At 48.5% G+C, this 26,876-nt stretch overlaps 1 protein-coding gene across 1 annotated transcript; it reads right to left on the bottom strand.

The window, feature by feature from the left end:
• Positions 1-4,119: 4,119 nt before the first annotated feature.
• RNF222 (ring finger protein 222) lies at positions 4,120-11,668 on the bottom strand. Its single transcript, XM_050765498.1, has 3 exons — positions 11,537-11,668; positions 7,558-7,709; positions 4,120-6,867 (listed from the first exon to the last, which is right to left on the bottom strand). The coding sequence occupies exon 3, from the start codon at positions 6,840-6,842 to the stop codon at positions 6,180-6,182; it is 663 nt and encodes a 220-aa protein (XP_050621455.1). The 5' UTR covers positions 6,843-6,867; positions 7,558-7,709; positions 11,537-11,668; the 3' UTR covers positions 4,120-6,179.
• Positions 11,669-26,876: the final 15,208 nt, after the last annotated feature.

The following is a 26,876-nucleotide window of genomic DNA, read 5'->3' as shown; positions in this document are numbered from 1 at the left end:
CTGCGGGATTAATTTGTCCTGGTAGGAGGAGGATGAAGAAAAGTGAGGAGTCGTAAGGATGAGGCAAAGTAGTTTATTGTGTGTCCCTGAAAAATGACATTTTTTTTGAGACAGAGTCTCGCTCTGTCGCCCAAGTTGAAGTGCAGTGGCACGATCTCGGCTTATTGTAACGTCCACCTCCTAGGTTCAAGCGATACTCCCGCCTCCGCCTCTCGAGTGCTGGGATTACAGGTGCACGCCACCGTGCCTGGGTAATTTTTGTATTTTTAGTAGAGACGGGGTTTCACCATGTCAGCCAGGATGGTCTCCCTCTCTTGACCTCGTGATCTGCTCGCCTCGGCCTCCCAAAGTGCCAGGATTACAGGCATGAGCCATTGCACCTGGCCCCAAAAAGTACATTCATACCGACAAGGAGGTCAAAAGGAGATAGCAGCTGAGTGGTCTTGTGAGTCACACAGGGTTCAGTGAGGGGAGAGGTTACGGAACTGTTTCTGAGGGGCACAGAGGTCTCTAATATGCCCGCCCAGGATCCTGGCAACCCTCGTCAGGGCCCTGCTGGCAATGCTGTGGATCCTTAAGCTTGCCTGGTGGGCTCAGACTGTGTGTGTATTACAGTTAAAGGTTATGATGATGATGGGAAGTGGCTGTGGGTGTGTGTGTGTCTGTGTGTGTGTGTCTGTGTGTCTCTGTGTGTGTCTGTATCTCTGTGGGTGTGTCTGTGTCTGTGTGTGTGTGTCTGTGTGTGTGTGTGTCTGTGGGTGTGTCTGTGTCTGTGTGTGTGTGTCTGTGTGTGTGTCTGTGTGTGTGTGTGTGTTGTGTCTGTGTGTGTGTCTGTGTGTGTGTGTGTTGTGTCTGTGTGTGTGTGTCTGTGTCTGTGTGTGTGTTGTGTCTGTGTGTGTGTCTGTGTGTGTGTGTGTGTGTGTGTCTGTGTGTGTGTCTGTGTGTGTGTGTGTGTGTGTGTCTCTGTGGGTGTGTCTGTGTCTGTGTGTGTGTGTCTGTGTGTGTGTGTCTGTGTGTGTGTTTTAGGGGTTGGGGTGCCTCTGGACAAGGAAAGGAAGAGAAGAGCAACTAAGTTTAACCCTGGGCATCCACCCCTCTGTCTGTCTGTCTGTCTGTCCATCCATCCATCCATCCATCCATCCATCCATCCATCTATGTAACGGTATTGTCCTGTAGTGCCCTGACTCCATGATGGTTGCTTAAAACGAAAGATTTTATTTGAAAACAAAGAGGAAAAGAAGAGAAAGGGGAATCAAAACAAGCACATTCAATGACCGGGCCCAGAGAAATGCTCAGGAACTCAGGAACGCTGAGAACATTACCCTTTTAAACCTTACTCCTTGGGCGCCTGTTAGCGTAAGATGTCACACCTCTAACCAGACAAACCAGCCCCACTAAGCCAGTAGCTGACACTCCAACCACAGGACAGGCGGTTTGGCAGCTCTTGAATGTTCTTGGGGCGATCTTACCTGGCAACAGGTGTATGCACTGAAGATATCTTTAGCTTCTAATAGTTTTTCAATTCAGTTTTTGAATGATACATTTACTTGGTTCAAACATCAAAAGGTATAAAAGGTAAAGTGAGGCCGGGCGCGGTGGCTCACACCTGTAGTCCCAGTACTTTGGGAGGTCAAGGCGGGTGGATCACAAGGTCAGGAGATCGAGACCATCCTGGCTAACATGGTGAAACCCCGTCTCTACTAAAAATACAAAAAATTAGCTGGGCGTGGCGGCGGGTGCCTGTAGTCCCAGCCACTCGGGAGGCTGAGGCAGGGGAATGGCGTGAACCCGGGAGGCGGAGCTTGCAGTGAGCAGAGATCACGCCACTGCACTCCAGCCTGGGCAACAGAGCAAGACTCCGTCTCAAAAAAAAAAAAAGGCCGGGCACGGTGGCTCAAGCCTGTAATCCCAGCACTTTGGGAGGCCGAGACGGGCGGATCACGAGGTCAGGAGATCGAGACCAGCCTGGCTAACACGGTGAAACCCCGTCTCTACTAAAAATACAAAAAACTAGCCGGGCGAGGTGGCGGGCGCCTGTCGTCCCAGCTATTTGGGAGGCTGAGGCAGGAGAATGGCGTAAACCTGGGAGGCAGAACTTGTAGTGAGCTGAGATCCGGCCACTGCACTCCAGCCTGGGTGACAGAGCGAGACTCTGTCTCAAAAAAAAAAAAAAAAAAAAAAAAAAAAAAAAAAAAAAAAAAAAAGGTAAAGTGAAAACTCCCCTTCCCATTCCATCATTTTCTCATCCCTTTCCATGGCTAGTCAGAATTATTAGTTTTTGTACATCTTCCTTTCCTCCCCCTCCTTCCCTCCCTCCCTCCCTCCCTTTCTCCCTCCCTTCCTTCCTTCCTTCCTTCCTTCCTTCCTTCCTTCCTTCCTTCTTTCCTTTCTTCCTTCCTTCCTTCCTTCCTTCCTTCCTTCCTTCCTTCCTTCCTTCCTTTCTTCCTTCCTTCCTTCTTTCCTCCCTCCTACCCACCCTTCTTGTCTTTCTCTTTTCTTTCTCTCATCAAGGTCTTACTCTGTTGCTCAGGCTGGAGTACATTGGTGCAATTGTAGCTCACTGCAGCCTCCTGGGCTCAAGGGACCCTCCCACCTCAACTGCCTGAGTAGCTGGGGCTACAGAGGTGTGCCACCACACCAAGGTAATTAATTTTTTTTTTATAGAGATAGGGTCTCGCTATGTTGCCCAGGCTGGTTTTGAACTGGCCTCAAGTGATCCTCCCACCTTGGCCTCCCAAAGTGCTAGGATTATAGGCGTGAACCACCGTGCCCTGCATTCCCTCTTTTTTGATGCATAAGTAAGCAAATAGGAATGTAAATTCTTATTACCCCCTTTCTTTCTTTTTCTTTTTCTTTTTTTTTTGAGACAGAGTCTCGCTCTGTCTCCCAGGCTGGAGTGCAATGGTGCCATCTCAGCTCACTACAACCTCCGCCTCCTGGGTTCAAGCAATTCTCCTGCCTCAGCCTCCCTAGTAGCTGGGATTACAGGCATGCACCACCATGCCCGGCTAATTTTTGTATTTTTAGTAGAGACCGGGTTTTACCGTGTTGGCCAGGCTGGTCTCGAACTCCTGACCTCAGGTGATCCACCCGTTTTGGCCTCCCAAAGTGCTGGGATTACAGGCGTGAGACACTGTGCCTGGCCTATTTCCCGCTCTTTCTATACAAATTGTAGTATCCAGTATCCAGTGTTCCACACCTTGCGTTTCCTCATTTTCCATTGTACCCTGGAGACATTCCGTATAAGTTCATTGAGTCCTTTCTTGTTCTTTTCTTTTTTCTTTTATACAGCTGCATGATATTCCCTGGATCTTAAGATAAATAACCAGTACCCTACTGATTAGCATTCAGGGTTTTTCCAATCCTTTGTTTTTATAAACAGCACTGCAATTATATAGCATCATATGTATGCTGCTGTCCATACATGCAAGTATATCTGTAGGGTGTTTCTAGAACAGGAATTACTGGAGCAAGGCAGAAATTTTGGTAGATAATGTCACATTGCTCTTGAGAGGGATTTTAATAATATGCATTTCCACTAACCATTCCCCTGCCTCCCTCAGCTTCAGTAGCGGAGTGGGTTATGAGACTTCCAGGTTTTAATAAGCTTATAGGTGAAAAATGGCATGCCAGCAGAATTTTAATTTAATGGCATGCCAGCAGAATTTTAATTTTCTTTTGCAAGTGTAGTTGAATAGATGTGTAGGAGCCATTTGTGTTTGTATTTCAAACTTTTTCTTTTTTTTCTTTTCTTTTTTTTTTTTTTTTGAGACGGAGTCTCGCTCTGTTGCCCAGCTGGAGTGCAGTGGCGTGACCTCGGCTTACTGCAACATCCACCTCCCAGGTTCAAGTGATTCTCCTGCCTCAGCCTCCCGAGTAGCTGGGACTACAGGCACGCGCCACCATGACTGGCTAATTTTTTGTATTTTTAGTAGAGATGGGTTTCACCATGCTGGCCAGGCTGGTCTGGAACTCCTGACCTCGTGATCCACCTGCCTTGGCCTCCCAAAGTGCTGGGATTACAGGAGTGAGACACGGCGTCAAACTTTTTCATCTAAAGTGAATTGTCCCTCAAGTCCAGGCTCGGAGCTTTCCACATACATTGCAAAGTCTCTGGAATCTTTGAGAAAATATATACCTTTATTTTAAAAATAGCTTTTGGCATTCTCTGAAAAGAAGTTGCAGCTACAGGTCACCACTGAACAATGTGAAAACACTGAGGATATTTTGAAAGACACTTTTGGCAAATACGACAGAATCTGAAAAGACTAGAACCAGGTTCCCAAAAATTCATGACACTGTTTAAAACAGCCTGGCTGAGGTTAAAAGAGACTCATTGGAGTCTTTGCAAATTTAACATTATTTTTATTCCTATAATAAATATTTTCCCCATGGAATCCATCTGTATCCCTTCCCCCCAACAGCACCTGTGCTCATCTGTATTTTTTTTTTTTTAAGACGGAGTCTCGCTCTGTCACCCAGGCTGGAGTGCAGTGGCGCGATCTTGGCTCACTGCAACCTCTGCCTCCCGGGTTCAAGCGGATATTCTGCCTCTCCCAAGTAGCTGGGACTACAGGCGTGCGCCACCACGCCTGGCTAATTTTTGTATTTTTAGTAGAGACGGGGTTTCACCACATTGGCCAGGCTGATCTCGAACCCCTGACCTTATGATCCACCCGCCTCGGCCTCCCAAAGTGCTGGGATTACAGGCGTGAGCCACCGCACCCGGCCACTTCTGTAATCTTGAAATGAGCACAGAGGAGCCCACAAATGCTTTCAAAGCAGCCTTCGCTATGTCCCAAATATCCCCCGTAGTGGGGCCCAATTCCCCAGCGGCCCCCAGATGACCACCACTGCAGGCATTTAGGAACTAGATAAAATGTAGACTGCTATTTCTTCCCCCACAGACAGCAAATTGCTGAGAGGGGTATAGGTTAGGGGAGGCTGGGGGAGGTTGGGGGCTCAACCGTGGGCACAGCTGGGTGCAGGCCGCCACTTATTTGAGATAATTGCTGGAGGTTTTTGTTGTTTTCCGTTGAAAGGTGTTGGTTGACTTACGGACCACAATAAACAGCCAATAGCTATCCCCAAATGACTCAGGCTAGACCCAACCTGAGGCTCTTCACAGTCCCACGCGGGCGCCCCAGGCAAAGAGACCTCGGGGAGCAGCTGATGGCACCTGGGCCTCAGCATTCCTCAGTTGAGATGGCGGCGTCCCTGGCAAGCATAGCTGTTTTCCTCCCCACCCTTCCTCACCCAGCCCAGCCTGGCAATCCACCTAGGAAACTGGCCCAGCTGGTGTGGCCTCTAAATGAGTGGCTGGGTCATGAGGAGGAGGACCAGCTGGGAGGGAGGTGGGAGCCCCCAGGGGTTCGTTTGCCCACATAGTTCTCAGCTGACTCAAGGCTCGCCTGTCAGGCTTCCCCTCCACTCCCTGCCACCCTTGAGAACCCTAGGACTCAAAGTTTGGATCCCTCCTTGGGCCTGGAGGGCTCCGTCCGTGGAGCACTCTGCTGGGGTGTCTATCAACAAACCCCTGTCTCTGGATCTGGCCTCAGCTCTCCAGGAAGAACAGTTTCTGTTCACTCTCCCAGAAATGCTGAGGCAGCCTCTGAGATCAGCTTCTCCTTCAGGGAAGCCCTTCTAAGCTGGCAGGTTGGGGATAGGGAGGGCTTAGGGATGGGGTACTGTGGTGGAGGTCAGGGGTGAGTGCTGAGATTCTGGGTGCCCGTTCTGTCTGTTCCGGAGGGCAAGCCACAAATCCTGGGTGGGAATTCTGGCCTGGAGGATCCTGCCATTGACCAGCCCAGCAGGACATCTGCCCGCAGGGCTTCCTTGCCCCTGGAGGGGCCCACCTGGCTTTGGGCAGGACACCTGGCAGATAAGGTCTGCCGCTCAGGGCTGGTGAGCCTGCAGGAGGGCAGTAACCACCCATCTTCCCAGCCTAGATGGAAGGGGAACGCGTCTGCTGAGGATTCACGTGGGGAAACGCACTGCGCCCATGGAGTCAGCTCCAGCCTCCCTGCGGGGGTCGGGGAAGCCCAAGGCCCTCTCTGTGCCGAGGACCTCCCCTCTGCCTGCCCGCGTGCCCTTCGGAGCTTCGTGGCACCAGGGCTGCCGTGGGGCCTCCCGTCCCACCCCAGGCCACAGCCAGCCCGGCGGTCTCCCTGCTGTGCGCCTCATGCCTGCTTCCTCACCAGCAGCACCCAGGGCAGGATGGCGGCCACCACGGCCACCACGGCGATGAGCGTGATGAGCAGTAGGGCCCGCGATCGGCAGCAGAAAGCGCGGGCGGAGCGGGGCGCGGGGGAGGCCTCCGAGAGCTCGGCCAGGCTGCGGCGGGGCAGCACGCTGTCCTGCTCCCCCAGGGGCATCCCGTGGCGGCTGATGACGAAGACCTGCGACTCCCGCGGCAGGCTGGGCAGCAGGTCCAGGGGGAGTTGGGCGCTCTGGCCCGGGCTGCCCGGCGACCTGGCCTGGCCCGGGGGTGGCCTCCAGGCGGACGAGGAGGCGGCCAGGGGGTTTGTGTGACCCAGGCTGTCCAGTGGGGGCACGGAGGGCAGGGCCACAGGCACAGTCAGGGTCTGGGAGCTCTTGTCCAGCATGGAGGGCCAGCGGGAGCTCTTCTTGCTGAGGAACGTGACGTAGCGGCAGATGGGGCAGACCAGGGTCCTCTGGACCTGCCCGTCCACGCGGGTGGACAGCAGGTACTTGACCAGGCAGTCATGGCAGAACACATGGCCACAGCTCAGCGTCCGGCTGGTGCCCTCCAGGTCCCGGAACTTCTCGTAGCACACGGGGCACTCGCTGCCCGAGCTGTCCTTGCTCTCCCCTTCTGACATGGCCACTGGGAGATGGCACACTCAGCTGTGGGTGGGAAGGGTCGTGAATATTGAGGCATTTCCCTCTTTCCCTCTTCCGTCCTAGCTCCCACCTACACCTCTGCCTCCACTGCCTCTTATCCCCTCTCCCTGTCTTCCGCCTCTCTCTTCCTCCTACTCTTGGCTCTTCTGCTGCTCCTCCTCTATGGCCCACCTGACTCAAACCTAGAGCCCAAGACCCTTAGGAGGAGAGGAGTAGAAGCTTCTGGAAGCGAGAATCGGGAGACAGAGAACCAGAGAACCCAGTCACACTGGACCCCAGGAGGAGGTGTGTGGAGTTCCTGATGTCTCACCTCAATCACCATGTACACACATGGTGAGGTCACTGCCTCACCTCTTCCTGCTTCAGTGACGGAAGTGAAGGAAGGAAGTCCCTGTTACCAGGGGAAGCAGGTGGCTAAGGAGATGCATGCACAACCCCAGTCCAGTCTCCAATTTGGGCCTGCACCCAGAGTGGCCATTTTCCAGAAAAACCTGTGCTAGTCTCAACCTCTGCCCTCACCTGGGGTTGGCGGGTCCACTGGATTTCCTCCAGCCATTGGATTGCATTCCTCTGTGCTAAGTGTGGCTATAAAGCAATGACTGTTTAAAAAAACAAAGCTCAGAACTTACACATTCAAATGCCTGCTGGGCTTCCACACAGTCACGTCCGGAAGTTTTGGGTTCATTCCCTCACCTGCCACAGCTCAGTCATTCTCCAGATTCTTCTTATGGGGCTGCCTGAGGCAGTGAGAGAAGCATCTGATCAACCTTGATGGAGACAGAATTTTATCCTTTGAGAATATGTCTGATATTTTGGAAGTGGCCAGAAGTCACTGGGAGCCAAGTCTGATAGGAAAGTAAATGAATGATCAAGTGACATGATATTGTTTGAAATCAAAGCTACAGAGTCACTATAAAGTAACAAGATGATTTCTTTCTTTTTTGAAAGAGAGTTTTGCTCTGTCACCCAGGCTGGAGTGTAGTGGTGTGACCTCAGCTGACTACAACCTCCACTTCCTGGGTTCAAGAGATTCTCCTGTCTCAGCTTCCCGAATAACTGGCATTACAGGCGTGTGCCACCACCCCTGGCTAATTTTTGTATTTTTAGTAGAGACAGGATTTCACCGTGTTGGCCAGGCTGGTCTTGAACTCCTGACCTCCAGTGATCCGCCTGCCTCAGCCTCCCAAAGTGCTGGGATTACAGATGTGAGCCACCGCACCCGGCCACAAGATGGGTTTTAAACAGAATCTGAGAGCAGATTTGTTTAAGTACATGGCTTCCCAAGTCGATGGCTTTGAAGGGAAACATCCACTGGGGTGTGTGGTGAGGTCCAAGTGTCCTCATTGAAAAGTTCACAGTGTCACAACTGTGTCGCCTAAACTTATCTAGAACGGCTTCTTTAAAAGGAACCATGATTCCATGTTATTGCTACTTTCTTCCATCCATAACAGAGACAAAAGACCCCTGGGCACACTGATAAAATAGAGCTGCATGGCAGCCCCCAGACCTGAGAGATGACATAATCAGAATAAAATCAATGTATATGAAGGACAACTGTTAAGATCACAAATCTTTCAGAATCCCTCCCTCTCTTGGCTTGGCTCCAAATCCATTTTGCCGAGTTGAAAATGTCCCATAGTCTAAGAAACAGCAAAAATATTTGGAGGTGGGATAAGGAATCTGGCATCCTGGAGGCAGCCCCCAAACCTTTTTGGGAGTTTCCAGGTGTGGTCTTTGAGGTGGTCAGTGTGGCCCGCAGGATGGGGCTAGGGGTTCAAATCTTTGATCTACCCATTACTGTCTGTATAAGCTTAACCAAGTTGTTTAACCTCTCTGAGTCTCAGTTTCCTGTCCATAAGATGAACTTGATAATAATGGTACCATCTTCCTCGGAGAGTTGTTGGGGGAATTAAGTGAGCTAATGTGAGTCAAGAGTTTGGCTCAGAGTAAGTGCTCAGTAAATGGCAGTTGTCATTATTAAGACAGGCCACGTCCTGTCACCTGTTCTCCCAAAGGAGACTTGGAGACCCCTGTTACAGCTCTTGAGGCAGCCACAGCATTTGCCTTCCTTTCCTTCCTTGTCATCCCCAAATGTTCCTTGGTATGTGGATGATTAAAAAAATCGCACCCCCTTGACAGAGGGCAACTCATCTCAAATTAGAATAACTGAACAAGATGACAATGGATAAGATAAGCAATGGGCGATCAATAAGAGTTTAAATGGTTATTCCAATGTTTCTTAGCAGTTTTTTTTTTTTTTTTTTTTTTGAGACGGAGTCTCGCTCTGTCGCCCAGGCTGGAGTGCAGTGGCCGCATCTCAGCTCACTGCAAGCTCCGCCTCCCGGGTCTATGCCATTCTCCTGCCTCAGCCTCCCGAGTAGCTGGGACTACAGGCGCCCGCCACCTCACCCGGCTAGTTTTTTGTATTTTTTAGTAGAGACGGGGTTTCACCGTATTTAGCCAGGCTGGTCTCGATCTCCTGACCTTGTGATCCGCCCGTCTCGGCCTCCCAAAGTGCTGGGATTACAGGCTTGAGCCACCGCGCCCGGCCTTCTTAGCAGTTTTTTAATAACACATTTGCAAATGTTTATACCAAACAGCCATTATAATCAGGATGGCCATGATTTTCTTAAGTCAATCAACTATTAATATGTTTCATTACATTTCATAACTCCCCAAAGTGTATGACGGCAAGAGTTCCATCCTTCTATCCATCCATCCATCCGTCTAATTATTCAACACATATTTATTGACCACCTGCTATATGCTAGGTACTGAGCTTACATATTAGGGGTAAGTAGTGGTCAAGGAAGTTCTTATAAAACTTTAGAGCTCAGTGGACATTTATAAATTTTCTCAAAAAAGATATTTTTTTGAAAGGAGGATTGATGATTGATGGTTTAAGTTGTTTGGATAACTGAGAAGTAGAGATCAAGGCTGACAAGAGAAGACGAGCAAATAAGGAATCCTAGAGGGAAAAAAGGACTTTAGAGATCACTTAGTTGAAGTTCCTAGTTTCAGAGATGAGCAGATCCATGTCTAGAGAGAGGGAAATGACCTGCCTAAGGTCACCGGTGAAGGTGACGGAGGGGAGTTAACAGAGACAGATTCCGTAGATGGTAGAACATTGTGAGAATCAGCTGATAGATTGGGTGAGTAGGTATCAGCCAAGTTAGGAAGCACCATCCGCCTTGAGACGAGCGGGGAAGGAGGTGGAGAGCCTGTACTTTTCGTCCGAGTTAGCGGAAAAGTGAAAAGGACCCAGGGAGTGCAGAAGACATTCCAGCCCCATTGATGGCCTCTCTGGGCAATCCTTCTCCCTTTCAACGATGGCGTCTCTGGGCAAGCCTTCCCCCTTCCAACAATGGCCTCTCTGGGCAAGCCTTCTCCCTTCCAAACATGGCGTCTCTGGGCAATCCTTCTCCCTTTCAACGATGGCATCTCTGGGCAAGCCTTCCCCCTTCCAACGATGGCGTCTCTGGGCAATCCTTCCCTCTTCCAAACATGGCCTCTCTGGGCAATCCTTCCCCATTCCAATGATGGCCTCTCTGGGCAATCCTTCCATCTTCCAAACATGGCCTCTCTGGGCAATCCTTCCATCTTCCAAACATGGCCTCTCTGGGCAATCCTTCCCCCTTTCAACGATGGCCTCTCTGGGCAATCCTTCCCCCTTCCCGTGCTTCCAGAGAGCCACGCCATTCACACCTGGACAATGCTATCTCCTTCCCCACCTTCTTGCTTCCCTTTCTCAGTCTTTCCCTGACCCCTCCCTCTTTGCCTCTCTCCCTTTCTGAATCCCATTCCATTCTCCATCCTTGAGTTCCTCTTAAGGCCTGATTCTGTCTGGGTGCTGGGGTGAGGGAGAGGGCAACAGAAGAAATGCAAGGAACATACTCTAGTTTGAGCACAAACAAGTTCGAGAATGATGCAGTAAGTGCCAAAAGCGTCCCTATTGGTGCTTTAGGAAAATGAGGGGAGAGGAGAGCTGGAAGGTCTTCTTAGGTGAAGTAGGACCAGTATTGAGCTAATAATAAATAATTACAACAGCGACCATTTATTGAATCCTAATTATGCACTTGGCATTTTGCATCCCTTCCTCATCTGATCCTGACAACAACGCTGGGAGGTAGGGAGTGTCTCCATTTCATAGATAAGGGAACTGAAGCTCAGAGCTTAAGACTTTGTCTTCAGACTTTGGTCAAAGGAATAGAAGAAATAGCACTGACAGAGAAGTGACTACCCAACCTTCCTTCCTCAGAGTGACCCTAAACAAGGATGCCCCTCAGGCCACCTGGGAGGCAGGGGGAAGGCAATGGCTGGCCCAAGGGAGCTGCCCTCACTGAGTCTCCCCCATAGCAGTAGCCCATTTCCAGGACAGGGTGACAGGGGCAGGTGTCCCCACCCCAGAGAAAACACCCCCCATCCCCACCTCAGCACAGAGCCTGTGGGACAGAATGACACTTCCAGGCACCTGGGATTCCCTCCTGGAGCCCCAGTGCAAGGTCCTACAGCTTTAGCTGTGACTACTTCCTCACCCACAGCTATCTCTTCTCTCTCTTTCCATTTTTCTCTCCCTCATTCTCCTGCATCCTTCCAATGTTGGCAACCTTCCGACATTGCCAAGCTCCTTCCCCACCCCCAGCCAGGCCCCTAGACTCACTTTGGCTGGGACCAGAGAGAGCAGCATCCACCTTCCCTCCTGGGGCCTCCAGCAGATCTGAGCCGCCCCGAGGTGCTGGGCAGCAGCACGATCTCCTCCTGTTGCTGTTAGTGTGACCGCCGCCGCCGAGGGATTCCTAATGACAGAGCAGGTCGGGAGGACAGCGCGAGGAAGTGAATGTCGCCCAACCCGTTTGAGGCCAGGAGGCTTTGGCGTTGCCCAGGGGGTTGGCAGCTGCTGGAGTCAGGTGATCTTGCTGAGGATGCCAGGAGAGGAACCCCTAGCCTGAGGAGGAGCCCAGGGGTGGGCGCTCAGGAGAGTCAGAGGGTCTCACCGGGGAGGTAGTGACCCAGGACCCCTTTGACTGAGGCTCGCCAGGCATGGGTCTCCCTATCAATAGGAAAGTCACATACACCGTCCTTCCCACCCTCCTGGACCCATTTCAGTGATCCCCATCTTCCCTCCACACCCCCAGCCCCATACCATGCACAGGGTGAAGGGGTCAGTAGTGGATCAGCCTCGGGAAGTCTATGACACTCAGAGTCACATGTCTGTGGGATCTGCCTATGTGCATTCGTCACTCATAGAACACCCAAAGGGGCTTAGAGCTCCAAAGACCCAGAACCACTGACATAAAGAATGAGGCGGAGTAAGACCAGTGAAGCAGGAATGCACACAGATATGGAAGGAAGTCCCCGACATCACGATAAACGGAAGCAAGTTTCAGAACAGCCTGTGTAATACAATTCTATTTATGAAGATGATAATACATGATCATACTCATAGAGGAAAATCTGGAAGAAGACACATCAAACTGTTCATAGCAGTTATCTCTGGAGAGACTTTCTAAGTTTTATATTTCTGTGATGTTTGCGTTTTCGCCCTGAAAGTTTGTTTCTTTCGTGATTAGAAAAAAAAAAAAAAAAACATCCGCTGGGTGCGGTGGCTCATGCCTGTAATCCCAGCAGTTTGGGAGGCTGAAGTGGGCAGATTGCTTGAGGCCAGGAGTTCAAGCCTTGCCAACATGGTGAAACCCTGTCGCTAATAAAAGTACAAAAATTAGCTGGGCATGGTGGTGCAAGCCTATAGTCTCAGCTACTTGGGAGGCTGAGGCACAAGAATTACTTGAATCCAGGTGGTGGAGGTTGCAGTGAGCCAAGATTGCACCACTACACTCCAGCCTGGGCGACAGAGTCAGACTGTGTCTCAAAAAAAAGAAAAAAGTCATCAAGAATAATGGGGAATGAAGTTTGGGGAACTGGAAATCATTTTGGAGGATTCCCTCCCAGTCCTCTCAGGAGGTTACCAAGAAACCAGTTTTCTTCTGAAAAAAGTAAGTTACTGGGTCCAAGGCACAGCCCAGCATATGTGTGACCCTATAGGATGACACAGGATGACCCCTCTTCTGTCCAGTCAATCATGGCCCTGGCTCAATGGACACCTTGAAGCTGGTGGGGAGGACAGTCAGGGCAGTGCACTCGGCCACTTCACCGTGGACAGAGATCGGTGAGTGCCAAGCCGTCGTCACGGTCTCTTTTGTTCGTTCCCTGAGAGTGTTAGATGGTCCTAGATTAGCAAATGAAAATGCAGTATGCCCAGGTAAATTAGAATTTCAGACAAACAACAAATGCTTTTTAGTATAAGTATGTCCAGTACAATACAGTACAATATCTGGGATTTTTTTTTTTTTTTTGAGACAGAGTCTCGATCTGTTGCCCAGGTTGGAGTGCAGTGGCCACAATCTCGGCTCACTGCAACCCCCACCTCCTGGGTTCAAGTGACTCTCCTGCCTCAGCCTTTCAAGTAGCTGGGATTACAGGTGTGCACCACCACACCCCGCTAATTTTTTGTATTTTTAAGTGGAGACGGGGTTTCGCCATGTTGGCAAGTTTGGTTTTGAACTCCTGACCTTAAGTGATCTACCCGCCTTGGGCTTCCAAAGTGCTGGGATTACAGGCATGAGCCACCACACCCGGCCCTCTGGCACATATTTATACTAAAGAGTATTTCTTTTCTATCTGAGACTCAAATTTAAGTGGGCATTCTGTTTTTTCATCCAGCAAGTCTAATCCCAGAGGACTCTCCAAATTTCTCTCCTTCCACTGGCACCTCCAAGAGGCACATTGCAAAGTTCTAAGTCCCTTCAACAATGTGGCTCATGACTCTGCCTAGGGCTTTCTGGGGATTCCTGAAAAGGCACCCCAAATACCTCAGTATCACCCCCTTGTGTGTTCCCCAGAGAGGAGACGGAGCCAGTCTCAGCCATCCTTAGATTTTTGGGATGTGATTTATGGGGTGATATAAAGTTCGTAAGGTGCCAATATCTTTTCCACTGGCCCCGTCATGAAGCTTGACTATGAAGATTACCTTTAATATGTAAATATTTAGTATCACTGTCTGTTTTGGTTTTGTGTTCTAAAAAGAGAATTCCGGCCTGGCGCAGTGACTCATGTCTTTAATCCCAGCACTTTGGGAGGCTGAGGAGGGCCGATAATGAGGTCAGGAGATCAAGACCATCCTGGCTAACACGGTGAAACCCCGTCTCTACTAAAAATACAAAAAATTAGCCCGGCGTAGTGGCGGGTGCCTGTAGTCCCAGCTACTCAGGAGGCTGAGACAGGAGAATCGCTTGAACTCGGGAGGCGGAGGTTGCAGTGAGCTGAGATGTCACCACTGCACTCCAGCCTGGGTGACAGAGTGAAACTCTGTCTCAAAAAAAAAAAAAAAGAATTCCACTTAAAAAATTGCATATACTTATATATGTTGGCATGGACACACACATTTACCTGAGGAGGTAAATGCATCAGCCAGAGACACTTTAACTTGAATTTATTTTTCAGATTGGCTCTAGCCATCTAGCAAGTTTCTGGGAAAGTAGACTGTTGGATTTTGGCAGGAAGAAGGAATTAGTTATCAGGAAAGGTTAAGAGCACAGGTATAGTAGCCAGGAGGAACTACACTATAGGACTTGATGGTAGGGAGCTCTGGGAAACTAAAGACCAGCCCATGAGTATTCATGAGTGCTCTATGTGTGTTTATGTGTGTTGGTGACTAAAGAGAAATTGCCGTGTACCTTTGGGTAGGTTACTTAGTCCTTCCGTGCCTCAGTTGCTTCATTTGTAGAAAATGGGGATAATAGTACCTACTCTATAGGGTTCTTGTGACAATAAAATGAATGAATGCAAGTAATGTGCCTGCAACAACACCTGCTATGCAGGAGGGGCTCTATCAGTGTTTATCTAATTATATGTCTGTCTATCTATCTATCAATCGATCAATTCATCTGTCTATCTGGTCTCTCCATTGATCCATCTATCTCAATTGATCTATGTATCTATTGATCTATCTAATCTATTTCTATCCTCTCCATCCATCCATTAATCAACCCATCCATTGATCCAGCCATCCATCTATATGTTCATCTATCCATCTATCTAATGTCTATCTATCTCTCCATTGATCCATCCATCTATGTAATCTCTCCATCAATCAATCATCTGTCTATCTTTCAATTGATCTATCTCTTCATTGATCTATCTATCTACCTAATCTCTCCACTGATCCATCTCTGTGTATCTATGTATTTATCTATCTCTCCATTGATCTATCTCTCTATCAGTCTATCAATTAATCCATCCATCCATCCATCCATCCGTCCATCCATCCATCCATCCTTCCATCCATTCATCCAATCTCTGTCTCCAATCTCTCCATAGATCTATCTATCTATCTATCTATCTATCTATCTATCTATCTATCCAATCTCTTCATCTGTCTAATATATATACATATTTCTTCATTTATCTCTCTCTATCAATTATCATGGAAATCATCCTTATTACCATTATGGCAAGAAGAGAAGGCTAAAGGTGGGTAAGGAGATGCAAACACTTTCTGACTCAAGGGACCTGGCTAATCTTGTCCTGATTTAGTGAGTAAGGTGTCTGTTGCAAACACTGCCACGTCACTTTAGAGTGTTCTCCCCTTCTCAGCAGAAAGGACAAATGCACGCTGAACCATGGAAGAATAGTTTCAGCTTAGGGAGGGACGAGACCAGGAGTCCCTTCCCTGGGCAGGTCATGCTGTGGAGTTTTGTCTAGTTCTGGGGCCACATTGGAAGTGGTGTTGATGAGGCACCAAAGCGTGTCCTGGGGAAGAGGTTGGCCAGGATGGAGTTGAGTCTGGAGACCATTTTGGCGCAGTGAGATAAGCTCTTCCTTAGAGAGACATTTTTTTTTTTTTGAGACGGAGTCTCGCTCTGTCGCCCAGGCTGGAGTGCAGTGGCCGGATCTCAGCTCACTGCAAGCTCCGCCTCCCGGGTTCATGCCATTCTCCTGCCTCAGCCTCCCGAGTAGCTGGGACTACAGGCGCCCGCCACCTCGCCCAGCTAGTTTTTTGTATTTTTTAGTAGAGACGGGGTTTCACCGTGTTAGCCAGGATGGTCTCGATCTTCTGATCTCATGATCTGCCCGTCTCAGCCTCCCAAAGTGCTGGGATTACAGGCTTGAGCCACCGCGCCTGGCCGAGAGACATTTTTGTGAGGCTAAGGGGCTTTTAGACAAGGGAAGAATCCCACCCCCACTGGCCACTGACTAACTGCAGGTGTGGTTTCTGCATGGGATGAGTAGCTGGACCAGAACAGAAGTTCCCAATGCCAGAATCATCTGGAGAACAGATTACAGAAACAGATTTCCAGGCCCCACTCATGACTTGCAGGTCTTGGGAGGGGCCCAGGAAAGTACACTCTACTTATTTTTAATAGTTGGATAGATGGATGGCTAGATATATGATAACGTAAGAATAGTGCATGCTAATGGTGGAATCTCGGTGATGGATGTATGGATTCTTGTAAAATTCTTTCGTCTTTGTTGTCTGTTTGAAAATTTTCATAACACCTGTTGGAAAAACAAAGTACCTTTTTGAATAAGTAATATATTCAGATGATTCAAAAGTTAGAAAGTGGCCGGGCACAGTGGCTCACGCCTGTAATCCCAGCACTTTGGGAGGCCGAGGTGGGTGGATCATCTGAGGTCAGGAGTTCGAGACCACCCTGACCAACATGGTGAAACCCCGTCTCTACTAAAAATTTAAAAAACTAGCCTGGTGCGTGTAATCCCAGCTACTTGGGAGGCTGAGGCAGGAGAATTGCTTGAACCCGGGACGCAGAGGTTGCAGTGAGCCAAGATGATGCCGCTGCACTCCAGCCTGGGCAATAGAGCAAGATTTGTCTCAAAAGAAAAGAAAAAAAAGTGAGAAAGTGTTAAGTGACCTGCAGTGAATATTAATCTTCCTCCCTGTCCCTCATCTGCCCGTTTCCTGTGCAGCCCTTCAGAAGGTAACCATCCCTTCAAAAGAATAAACAAAAACAAGACCAAAAACAAAACAAACAAAAAAACCCAAAAAACAAAAATAAAACAAAAAAACCACACCAGAAAATAACAGGAGTTGGTGAGGATATGAAGAAATTGGAACCCTTGTACCCTGCTGGTGAGAATGTAAAAGAGTGCACTTCTTTGGAAAACAGTACAGTGGTTCAAAAACTTAAATATAGAATTACTGTAGGATCCATCAATTCCGCTTCCGGGTATATACCCCGAAGAATTTAAGCACGGACTCAAGTAGATCTTTGTATACCGATGTTCATAGCAGTGTTAGTCACAATTGCTGAAAGGTGGAAGCAATCCAAATGTCCATCAACACGTAAGTGGATAAACAGTGTGGTCCATCCACATGATGGAATATTTATTCAGCCTTAAAAGGAAGGAAATTTTACCACCTGCTACAACATGGATGAACCTTGAGGACATTAAGTGAAATAAGCCAGTTACAAAAGGGCAAATACTTTATGATTCCACTTAAATGAGGTTCCTAGAGCAGTCAAAATCGTAGAGACAGAAAGTGAAATGGTGGTTGCCAGGGGCCGGTGGGGCATGAGGGCACAATGGGGAGTGAGTGTTTAACAGGGGCAGAGTGTCCGTTTGGGAAGATGAGCATTCTGGATGGATGGTGGTGATGGTTGCTCACACTATGAGAGTACTTAATACTGCGGAACTGTACACTTAAAATGGTTAAGATGGGCCGGGTGCGGTGGCTCATGCCTGTAATCCCAGCACTTTGGGAGGCCAAGGTAGGTGGATCATTTGAGGTCAGGAGTTCAAGACCAGCCTGGCCAACATGGTGAAACCCTGTGTCTACTAAAAATACAAAAATTAGCCGGATGTGGCGGTGCGCACCTGTAATCCCAGCTACTCAGGGGGCTGAGGCAGGAGAATCGCTTGAACCTGGGAGGCAGAGGTTGCAGTGAGCTGAGATCACACCTGTGCATTCCAGTCTGGACGACAGAGTGAGACCTTGTCTCAAAACAAAAACAAAAACAAAAACAAAAACAAAAAAACAATAAAGGTTAAGATGGTAAATTTTGTTATCTGTATTTTACCACAGTAAAAAAGGTAACTGCTATTATTAGCAGTTAGTTTTGTGCATGTTATTTATATTTATATATACACAAACAAATACAAATAGGGATTTGTATTCCCTGTTTTTTTTTTTTTTCTTTTGAGAGATAGGGTCTCACTCTGTTGCCCAGGCTAGAGTACAGTGTTGCAATCGCAGCTCACTGCAATCTTGACTTCCCATTCTCAAGTGACTTCTCACCTCAGCCTCCTGAGTACCTGGGACCACAGGCATGCCACCACACATGGATAATTTTTAAATTTTCAGTAGAGACAAGATCTCGTTGTGTTGCCCAAGGCTGGTCTTGAACTCCTAGATTTAAGCAATCCTCCTGCCTCGGCCTCCCAAAGTACTAGGATTATAGACATGAGTCACTGTGCCCACCCTTCCCCCTGTGGTTTTTTTTTTTTTTTTTTTGCTTTTTTTTTGTGATGAAGTCTCATTCTGTTGCCTAGGTTGAAGTGCAGTGGCATGGTCCCGGCTCACTGCAACCTCCGCCTCCCGGATTCAAGCAGTTCTCCTGCCTCAGTTTCCCGAGTAGCTGGGATTACAGGCGTCCACCACCACGCCTGGCTCATTTTTGTAGTTTTAGCAGAGACAGGGTTTTACCAGGTTGGTCAGGCTGGTCTCGAACTCCTGACCTCAAGTGATCCAACCGCCTTGGCCTCCCAAAGTGCTGGGATTACAGGATTACAGGTGGCTGTTAGCCACCATGCCCGGCCCTTCCCCCTGTTTTTAATCTAAAGGTGTGCACCACATGCATGCTGGTGCATCTTGCTTGTTTTACTGGACAGTACAGCTTGGAGCTTTCTCCCTTACGCACATGCACAGTTTGAGTTGTTGAATCTGACTTTTTAACAGCTTCCCCAGGTGATGTTAAGGGGCAGCCTATGTGGGAACCTCTGGCTTCAGAAATCACTGGGGTCCTGGGTAGCTTGGAGATGTACTCCTTCCTCCAGGCTAGGGGAGGAGGACTGGAAGCTGCGGTGGTTCAGCTCAGATGGAGTCCCAAAGGGCCTCAGGAGCCTCCAGAGTGACCTGCTCTCTGTCCCCACCGTCTTCACTGTCCCCAGCTTTCCCTGCACACTATCTCCAGGGAATTGGGATCCCTGAAGCTCCTGGCTTTCCTGCTGCCCTGGAGGGACACTGGGTGTCCGGGCGCAGGGGCATTCCGCAGCTGTCTGCGCCACCTTCCTGCCACTCCCTGTGGGGACAGGGTGGGTGCAGCAGGCAGGGGCAACCCTGATGGGATGGCGTCACTCAGGCTATTTGGAACGTTGTGCCAGGGCTGACATTTAAATAAGAGTAAATGTGAGTCACCCCAAATATCTAAGGCGGAGGGATTGGAGGCTGGGGAGCAAACATGGGGCCGGGAACTGCAGGCCCAGCCCAGATGCAGTGGAGAGAGGTGGGAGAGGGGATAGGAGAGATGGAGAATGTGAATTTACAGGTTAAGGCCAACCTTCGGCAGGGCAGAGACTCTTGGTCTTTTTACGTCACTGCTGTCCATGAAAAGACACCTGGTAATGATCTTGTGGGTAGGCCTAGATTACCGACCAGGGCCCGGATCGGGGACACTGAAGGTTGTGTGCTGTTTGGAGACAGCACGGTTGCCCTGAGTGCTCACAGTTGGCCAAGTGGGACCAGCTCCAGTTCCGGCTCCAGAGGAGGATGGGCTCATGCAAGGGAGGCAGGAGAAGGCAAGCTGGCTGCCCCACATGTGCTCAGCATGAAGACAGTGAGGCGATGCACAAGGGCAGGAGGTGGGAGCACCTCCCAGCCATGAGTGTGTGTGTGCACATGACCCTTGACCCTCCTCCCGCCGCACCTTGGCTTCTCAGCATCCTGCTTGACCTGGTGACTGTGGGCAGATGGGAGGGCCTAACCAGAGAGGGCAAAGGACCCCAAAAGTATGCAGTGAAGTACGGCCGTGTCCCTAGGGAAGCCTACACAGAGGCCAGGGGACGAGATCTGCTGCTTCAGTGACCCCACAGGATGCCACTGGGGCACCCGGGTGAGGCTGCAGTTTCCACGGTTAGACTAGGGGAGAACCCTGGGTTGGTGCAGCTCTGAGGGTGTCCCCACCCATTTGCAGCTGTCAGCTCTGGCCTGGCTTGCTCCAGCCAGCTCAAGGGTTTCATTTGCCCCAAGGTTCCCCATTGTTTCACCCTCGTGGGCTCTGCCCCATTATTACATAGCCCAGGGCTGCTGGTAGCACCGGGGACACCTTGGGCCTCTGAACTAACACAAAGAGGCCCCTCCCTCTAGGAAGTAAATTGGAAAAAGACCCTCCTTCTTTTCAGGCTGTGTCAGGGCACATGGCTTAGCAGGCAGAATAGGAACTGATTTCATTCCCAATTCACCTGCCTTAGTTCCCAAGCCCCCCAGCCCAACAACAGGCAGTGACCACAGGTCTCACCCCATCCCGTCCCTTCCCTATGAAGACTTCCTTGGCTCCCCATTGCCCTGAGGCAAAGCCCATACTCAGGGAGCCCAGGAAGCCCTCAGTGCTTTCTGGAGACTTGCTCCAGCCAGCCCCTCCCCTGGGCTATCTTTTGCGACACAGTGTGGTCACAGCTCTGGCTTCCAGCTCAGGTCTTGAAGGCCCTGGGCTTGTGGGCCTCTGTGATCTTTTTTTTCATGCTGTTTTTGGGGTCGTTTCCTGGCTGGAATGCCTTTCTACCTCATTACATCTCTCCTGGCATCTCCTCTACATCTTTTTTGTTTCGGTTTTTTGAAACAGGTTTTTGCTCTGTTGCCCAGCTAGGGCGCAGTGGCACCATCTCAGCTCAGCGCAACCGCCGTTCCCCCCAGGTTCAAGCGATTCTCCTGCCTCAGCCTCCAGAGTAGCTGGGATTATAGGTGTGTGCCACTACGCCTGGCTAATTTTTGTGTTTTTAGTAGAGACAGGGTTCCATCATGTTGGCCAGGCTAGTCTCGAACTCCTGACCTCAAGTGATCTGCCTGCCTCGGCCTCCCAAAGTGCTGAGATTACAGGTGTGAGCCACTGCCCTGGCCTTCCTCTACATCTTTTAAGACCTTGAAGGAGGGGGATCCTATTTCACACAGCTCTGTAGACCCTGCACAAAGATCCAGTATTATTAGAGCTCAATACATGTTTAAGTAAAAAAAAAAAAAAGTCTGCCTTCTCAAGCCTAACTCGTGTGTTGGGCCAGAAGTGGGGTGAAGGGGGTGTTTGAGCAACACAGTCATTTTACTTTCTATTCTTTTTTTTTTTTTTTTTTTTTTTTGAGACAGAGTCTCACTCTGTCGCCCAGGCTGGAGTGCAGTGGCACAATCTTGGCTCACTGCAACCTCCGCCCACTCCAGGTTCAAGCCATTCTCCTGCCTCAGCCTCCCAAGTAGCTGGGATTACAGGGACCTGCCACCAGGGCCAGCTAATTCTTTTGTATTTTTTGGTAGAGATGGAGTTTCACCATGTTGGCCAGGCTGGTCTCGAACTCCTGACCTCAAGTGATCTGCCCACCTCTGCCTCCCACAGTGCTAGGATTACAGGCATGAGCCACTGCGCCCAGCAAAAACATCAATTTCTTAAAAATATCTTAAACATGGCCTGGCCTGGTGCCGTGGCTCACACTCATAATCCTGGCACTTTGGGGGGCTAAGGTGAGTGGCTCGCTTGAGCTCAGGAGTTCGAGACTAGCCTGGGCACCATGGTGAAACTCCATCTCTACTAAAATACAAAAATTAACCAGGTGTGGTGGAGTGGGTCTGTAATCCCAGATATTCAGGAGGCTGAGACACGAGAATTTTGTTTGAACCTGGGAGGAAGAGGTTGCAGAGATTGCGCCACTGCAGTCCAGCCTGGGAAAAAATACAAAACACAACACAACCCTTAAACATAAGCAGTCATATCTTTAACAGCCTCAAATATAAGTATCTGTACCTTAAAAATATAATTAGGGGCTGGGCGTGGTGGCTTACGCCTGTAATCCCAGCACCCTGGGAGGCCAAGGCGGGCGGATCACGAGGTCAGGAAATCGAGACCATCCTGGCCAACATGGTGAAACCCCGTCTTTACTAAAATACAAAAAATTAGCCGGGCATGGTGGTGGCACGCGCCTGTAGTCCCAGCTACTCGAGAGGCTGAGGTAGGAGAATCTCTTGAACTCGAGAGGCAGAGGTTACAGTGAGCTGAGATTGAGCCATTGCATTCCAGCCTGTTGACAGAGCGAGAGTCCGTCTCAAAAAAAAAAAAAAAAAAATGTATGTATGTAATATAATGAAACTTGAAATCTCAATTCCTGAAATGGTACAAACTTTAATAAATTAATATAAACTTCTAAGTATAAAAAGTTCACTTGTGTACCATCTGAAGTGTCACACATGTACACTCTGGCACGAGTGGGTGAGGGCTGGCGCTCTGGCACGAGTGGCTGGCACCCACGCAGGGGACAGAAACTTGGGGTCCCAGAGCTAGAAATAGGTGACTCTAGGACTTTCTGTGGCTGAGCCCAAGGCCCGGGTGAGATGCTTGACCCGAGAGTCCTTTGGATGGGACACCACTGAAGTGGATCAAATAAAAGAATCCAGAGAAAAGTAGCTGGGACTCTTTCAACAGGATGAAACTAGCAAGGAAGGATAGTGACCCGAGGGTGTGGGCCAGGGAGGAAGCGGAGACAGCAGGGCGGGACGTCGGGTGAGCAGGAAGGGGCTGAGTCATGGCCCAAGCTTGTGCCAGCCCGGGCAGCACGGCGCTGCACTCTTGGCACCCACCGCATGGATTCCCTCTCGCTGTCGTCAAGTGACCCACTCCCGGGGCAGAGACGCTTCAGGACAGGCAGGGGAGGGAAGTCACCAAGACAGCGGGGAGATTTGTTCTCAGGGACATGGTAGGTGGAAGGGAAACCTCTCTCGACTCCCGGGGTGGTGGCAGCATTTGGAGAAAGAGTGCTTGATGTGAGCTGGCCGCCTTGGAGGATTTTCTGAGTTGGCAGTCTTCATCCCAGGGCTTTAATCCTTCCTGACAGCTGAGAGGCCTCAATTCTTGAGACAGGTAAGGCTAGGGTCAGGGACAGAGTTCAGAGTAAGAACAATTTTATTTTCGGATGATAAAAATAGCACTACTGTTGAAAAAAAATGTGGAAAATTTTAACACACACATAAACACACACGCATGCACACACACAAAATACAAGCTGTACACCACTTCTACAGAAAACTACCATTAGTATTTTGGTGTTTATTCCAGCGTGTGTGTGTATATATATAATATGGCCATATAATATATAATTATGTTAAAATGTATAGTTGTACTTACACATATTATATATAATTATTTTTAAGATAAATGGGGTCACATTGTATGAATGCTTTTTAGAACTTTTTTTTTCAATTGTTATCTTTTAATCCCAATAAACATTCTTTTAGATCCTCTTTTTTAATGGATGTAGTAATTTGCTTAACTAATCTCATGTTGATTCATATTTAGGTTGTTTCCGATTTTTCCCTATTATAAAAATTGTTGGCGGGGTGCGGTGGCTCTCGCCTGTAATCTCAGCACTTTGGGAGGCCAAGGCCGGGCGGATCCCCTGAGGTCAGGAGTTTGAAACCAGCCTTGACCATCATGGTGAAACCCTGTCTCTACTAAAAATACAAAAATTATCTGGGCGTCGTGGCATCCACCTGTAATCCCAGCTACTAGGGAGACTGAGGCAGGAGAATTGCTTGAACCCGGGAGGTGGGGGTTGCAGTGCGCTGAGACGGCGCCATTGCACTCCAGCCTGGGCAACAAGAGTGAAACTCCATCTCAAAAAAAAAAAGTCTGCAATAAGTGTTTTTACTAAATATATTGGTGGTATTTCCTTAAAATAAATTACTAGCAATAGAATCGACAGCTCAAAGGATAATATTGTTTTAAAGCCTTGTGATAAATATTGTAAATTTGCCTTTTAGAAGGTTGTGCCAATTTGGACTCCCTTCAGCGATATTTGAAATTGTCTTTTGTTGTCACCCCCACCCACTTTGCCTGGATATTATTATAACATTATCTTTACCAAAAGAAAAAAATCTGAAAGTCATCCACCTCTCTGTCATCAGGGTCAGTATCCTAGCTTAAGGCATTACCATCAGCTTGTTTGGAATTCTGCAATAGCCCGTTCACTTCCTTTTCTGCTTCAACTCTCTTCCCTCATGGTCTTCTCCAGAATGGTCAGAGTTCTTTTTTTTTTTTTTTTTTTTTTTTTGATAGAGTTTCGCTCTTGTTGCCCAGGCTGGAGTGCAATGGCGCAATCTCAGCTAACCGCAACCTCTGCCTCCTGGGTTCAAGCGATTCTGTAGCTGGTATTACAAGCATGCGCCACCACGCCTGGCTAGTTTCATATTTTTAGTAGAGACAGGGTTTCTCCATGTTGGTCAAGCTGGTCTTGAACTCCTGACCTCAGCCCGCCTCAGGCTCCCAAACTGCTGGGATTACAGGCGGGAGCCACTGCACCCGGCTAGAGTTCTCATTTTAAAAAATATGCATCCATTGCTTTTTGATTTGGTTGTGACAGACTGGCTTGGATCAGATTAGGATTCTTTTAGAGGACGATGTAAAAATTAGATCTCTCTCTCTTACACACACACACACGCACACACACCACATACACACACGGCTGTTTTAAGGCATCAGAAAGCACTCAACATGTGTGGAATTAAATAACCAGAATCCTGGAGAGAAGGGAACCACTTTGAGGTCAGGGGATATTCTTCACTGCTTTTGACTCTCAAGAAATTTGCCAGTTTGCTTGGGAGACATTGAGGCTGGGCAGAAAAGGGTAACCTAAAGCTTGGGCAGTATCACAGGGCTCAAAAATTAGAATCCAAGGCAAACAGAATGTAAGGAACTAAGATCCTGGGGAAAAGGGCATGAGAGAGGCGAGCCCCAATTTCCATGTAGTTTCTTTTCTCAGAAAATTTGCCAAATCATATTCTCTGCACGTGTTGTTGTGAGGGTGAGGGGCAGAAGCAATAGAATCGACAGCTCAAAGGATAATATTGAAAGCTATTCTTAAGCTGAGCCTCGCTTTTGGGCTTTTCAGGGTTGTGAGAATTTAAAAATTGGAGTTCAGGGTCTGATAAGAAGAATCTGGTAAATGCCCTAGGGTTTCAGAGAGAGTCCTACAAGACCATGACCGAGGAATCAGGGCAATCCAGAAATAGACCAGCCCACACAAAGCCTGTAACATCTCAATTCCTGATTGGATTAAATGATTTGACCCTACTCTAATGGGCTGGCCGGGGGGTGAAGAAATTTACATATTTTCTGGAGAACATCATTCAGAGCCTCTACAATTTTTATTTTAACTCCAACCTGTAAGTGAGAATGCGAGTTTTCATTCTACCCAGCATCCAATATTTAACAAAAATTAGCAGATATACCAGGAGACAAGACCAAATAAACAAAAAGCAAGAAAAAACTGATTATAGAACCAGATCTAAAGGAGAACAAGGTATTAGTATTATTGTATTTGAACTCTAATACACTGAAGAAAGTAGATAGGGGCTGGGTACAGTGGCTCATATCTGTAATCCCAGCACTTTAGGAGGCCAAGGTGGGCGGATCACTTGAGGACGGGAGTTCAAGACCAGCCTGGCCAACACAGCAAAACCCCGACTCAACTAAAAATACAAAAAATTAGCTGGGCATGGTGGTACATGCCTGTAATCCCAGGTACTCGGGAGGCTGAGGCATGAGAATCGCTTGAACCTTGGAGGCAGAGGTTGCAGTGCACCGAGATTGTGCCATTGCACTCCAGCCTGGATGACACAGAGAGACCCTGTCTCAAAAAAAAAAGAAAAAAAAAAAAAGTAGATAGAAATTAGTTTTAAAAAGAATTAAATGGTAATTCTGGAACTAAAAAACATACTCACTAAGATGTAAAAAACCCTTTATAGATAGGTTTAACAGCAAATTAGATACAACAGAAGAAAGGATTCATAAATGAATGACAGGTGAGTGGAAAATATTCAGTCTAAAGTATGGAGTGGGGAAACAGGTGGAAAACACAGAAAAGAGCATAAGAGCATATGGAACGTGGTGTAAAGGTCTACATACATTCAGTTGGAATCACTTAGATACAGGAGAATGAGTGGCTGGGTCGGGGTAATAGTTGAGGCATTAGTGACTATGAATTTTACAATATTAATGAAAGACATTAAACCACAGATTTGTGAAACTCTATAACTCTTCAGAAAAAAAAAATCCACACCTAGGAGCATTGTAGTAAAACTTCTGAGACCAAAGACAGAGAACTCTTAAAAATCAGCTGGGGAGGAGCCAGGTGCAGTGGTGAGAACCTGTAGTCCCAAAATACTAGGGAGGCTGAGGCAGGAGGATTGCTTGAGCCGACGAGTACAAGGCCAACTTGAGCAACGTAGTGACACTCAGTCTCTTAAAAAAAAAATCGATCCAGGAGCCATGCCTCACACTTGTAATCCCAACACTTTGGGAGGCTGAGATGGACAGATCACTTGAGGTCAGGAGTTCGAGACCAGCCTGGCCAACATGGTGAAGGCCTGTCTCTACTAAAAATACAAAACTTAGCCGGGTATGATGGTGGGCACCTGTAATCCCAGCTACTCAGGAGGCTGAGGCAGGAGAATCCCTTGATTCTGGGAGGTGGAGGTTGCAGTGAGCCAAGATTGCACCACTGCACCCCAGCCTGGGTGACAGAGTGAAACTCTATCTTAAAAAAAAAATCAGCTGAGGGAAAAAAAGACATGTTATCTTTGGAGAAGCAGGCATAATTCTTCCAAGATAAATGATGGAAATCAGGAGACAATGGAAGTCAAGGATGCATGTTATAATCTTCAAAGGGCTGAAAGAAAATAGCTGACAATCTAGAATCTTCTACACAGAAAAATATTCTTCCAAAATAAAGGTGGGCAAGCCAGG

This window comes from Macaca thibetana, chromosome 16 (genome assembly GCF_024542745.1).
Source record: "Macaca thibetana thibetana isolate TM-01 chromosome 16, ASM2454274v1, whole genome shotgun sequence".
NCBI classification, from domain to species: Eukaryota; Metazoa; Chordata; class Mammalia; order Primates; family Cercopithecidae; genus Macaca; species Macaca thibetana.
The sequence above is the reverse complement of the archived record's forward strand: the minus strand, read 5'-3'. Positions and strand labels throughout refer to the sequence as shown.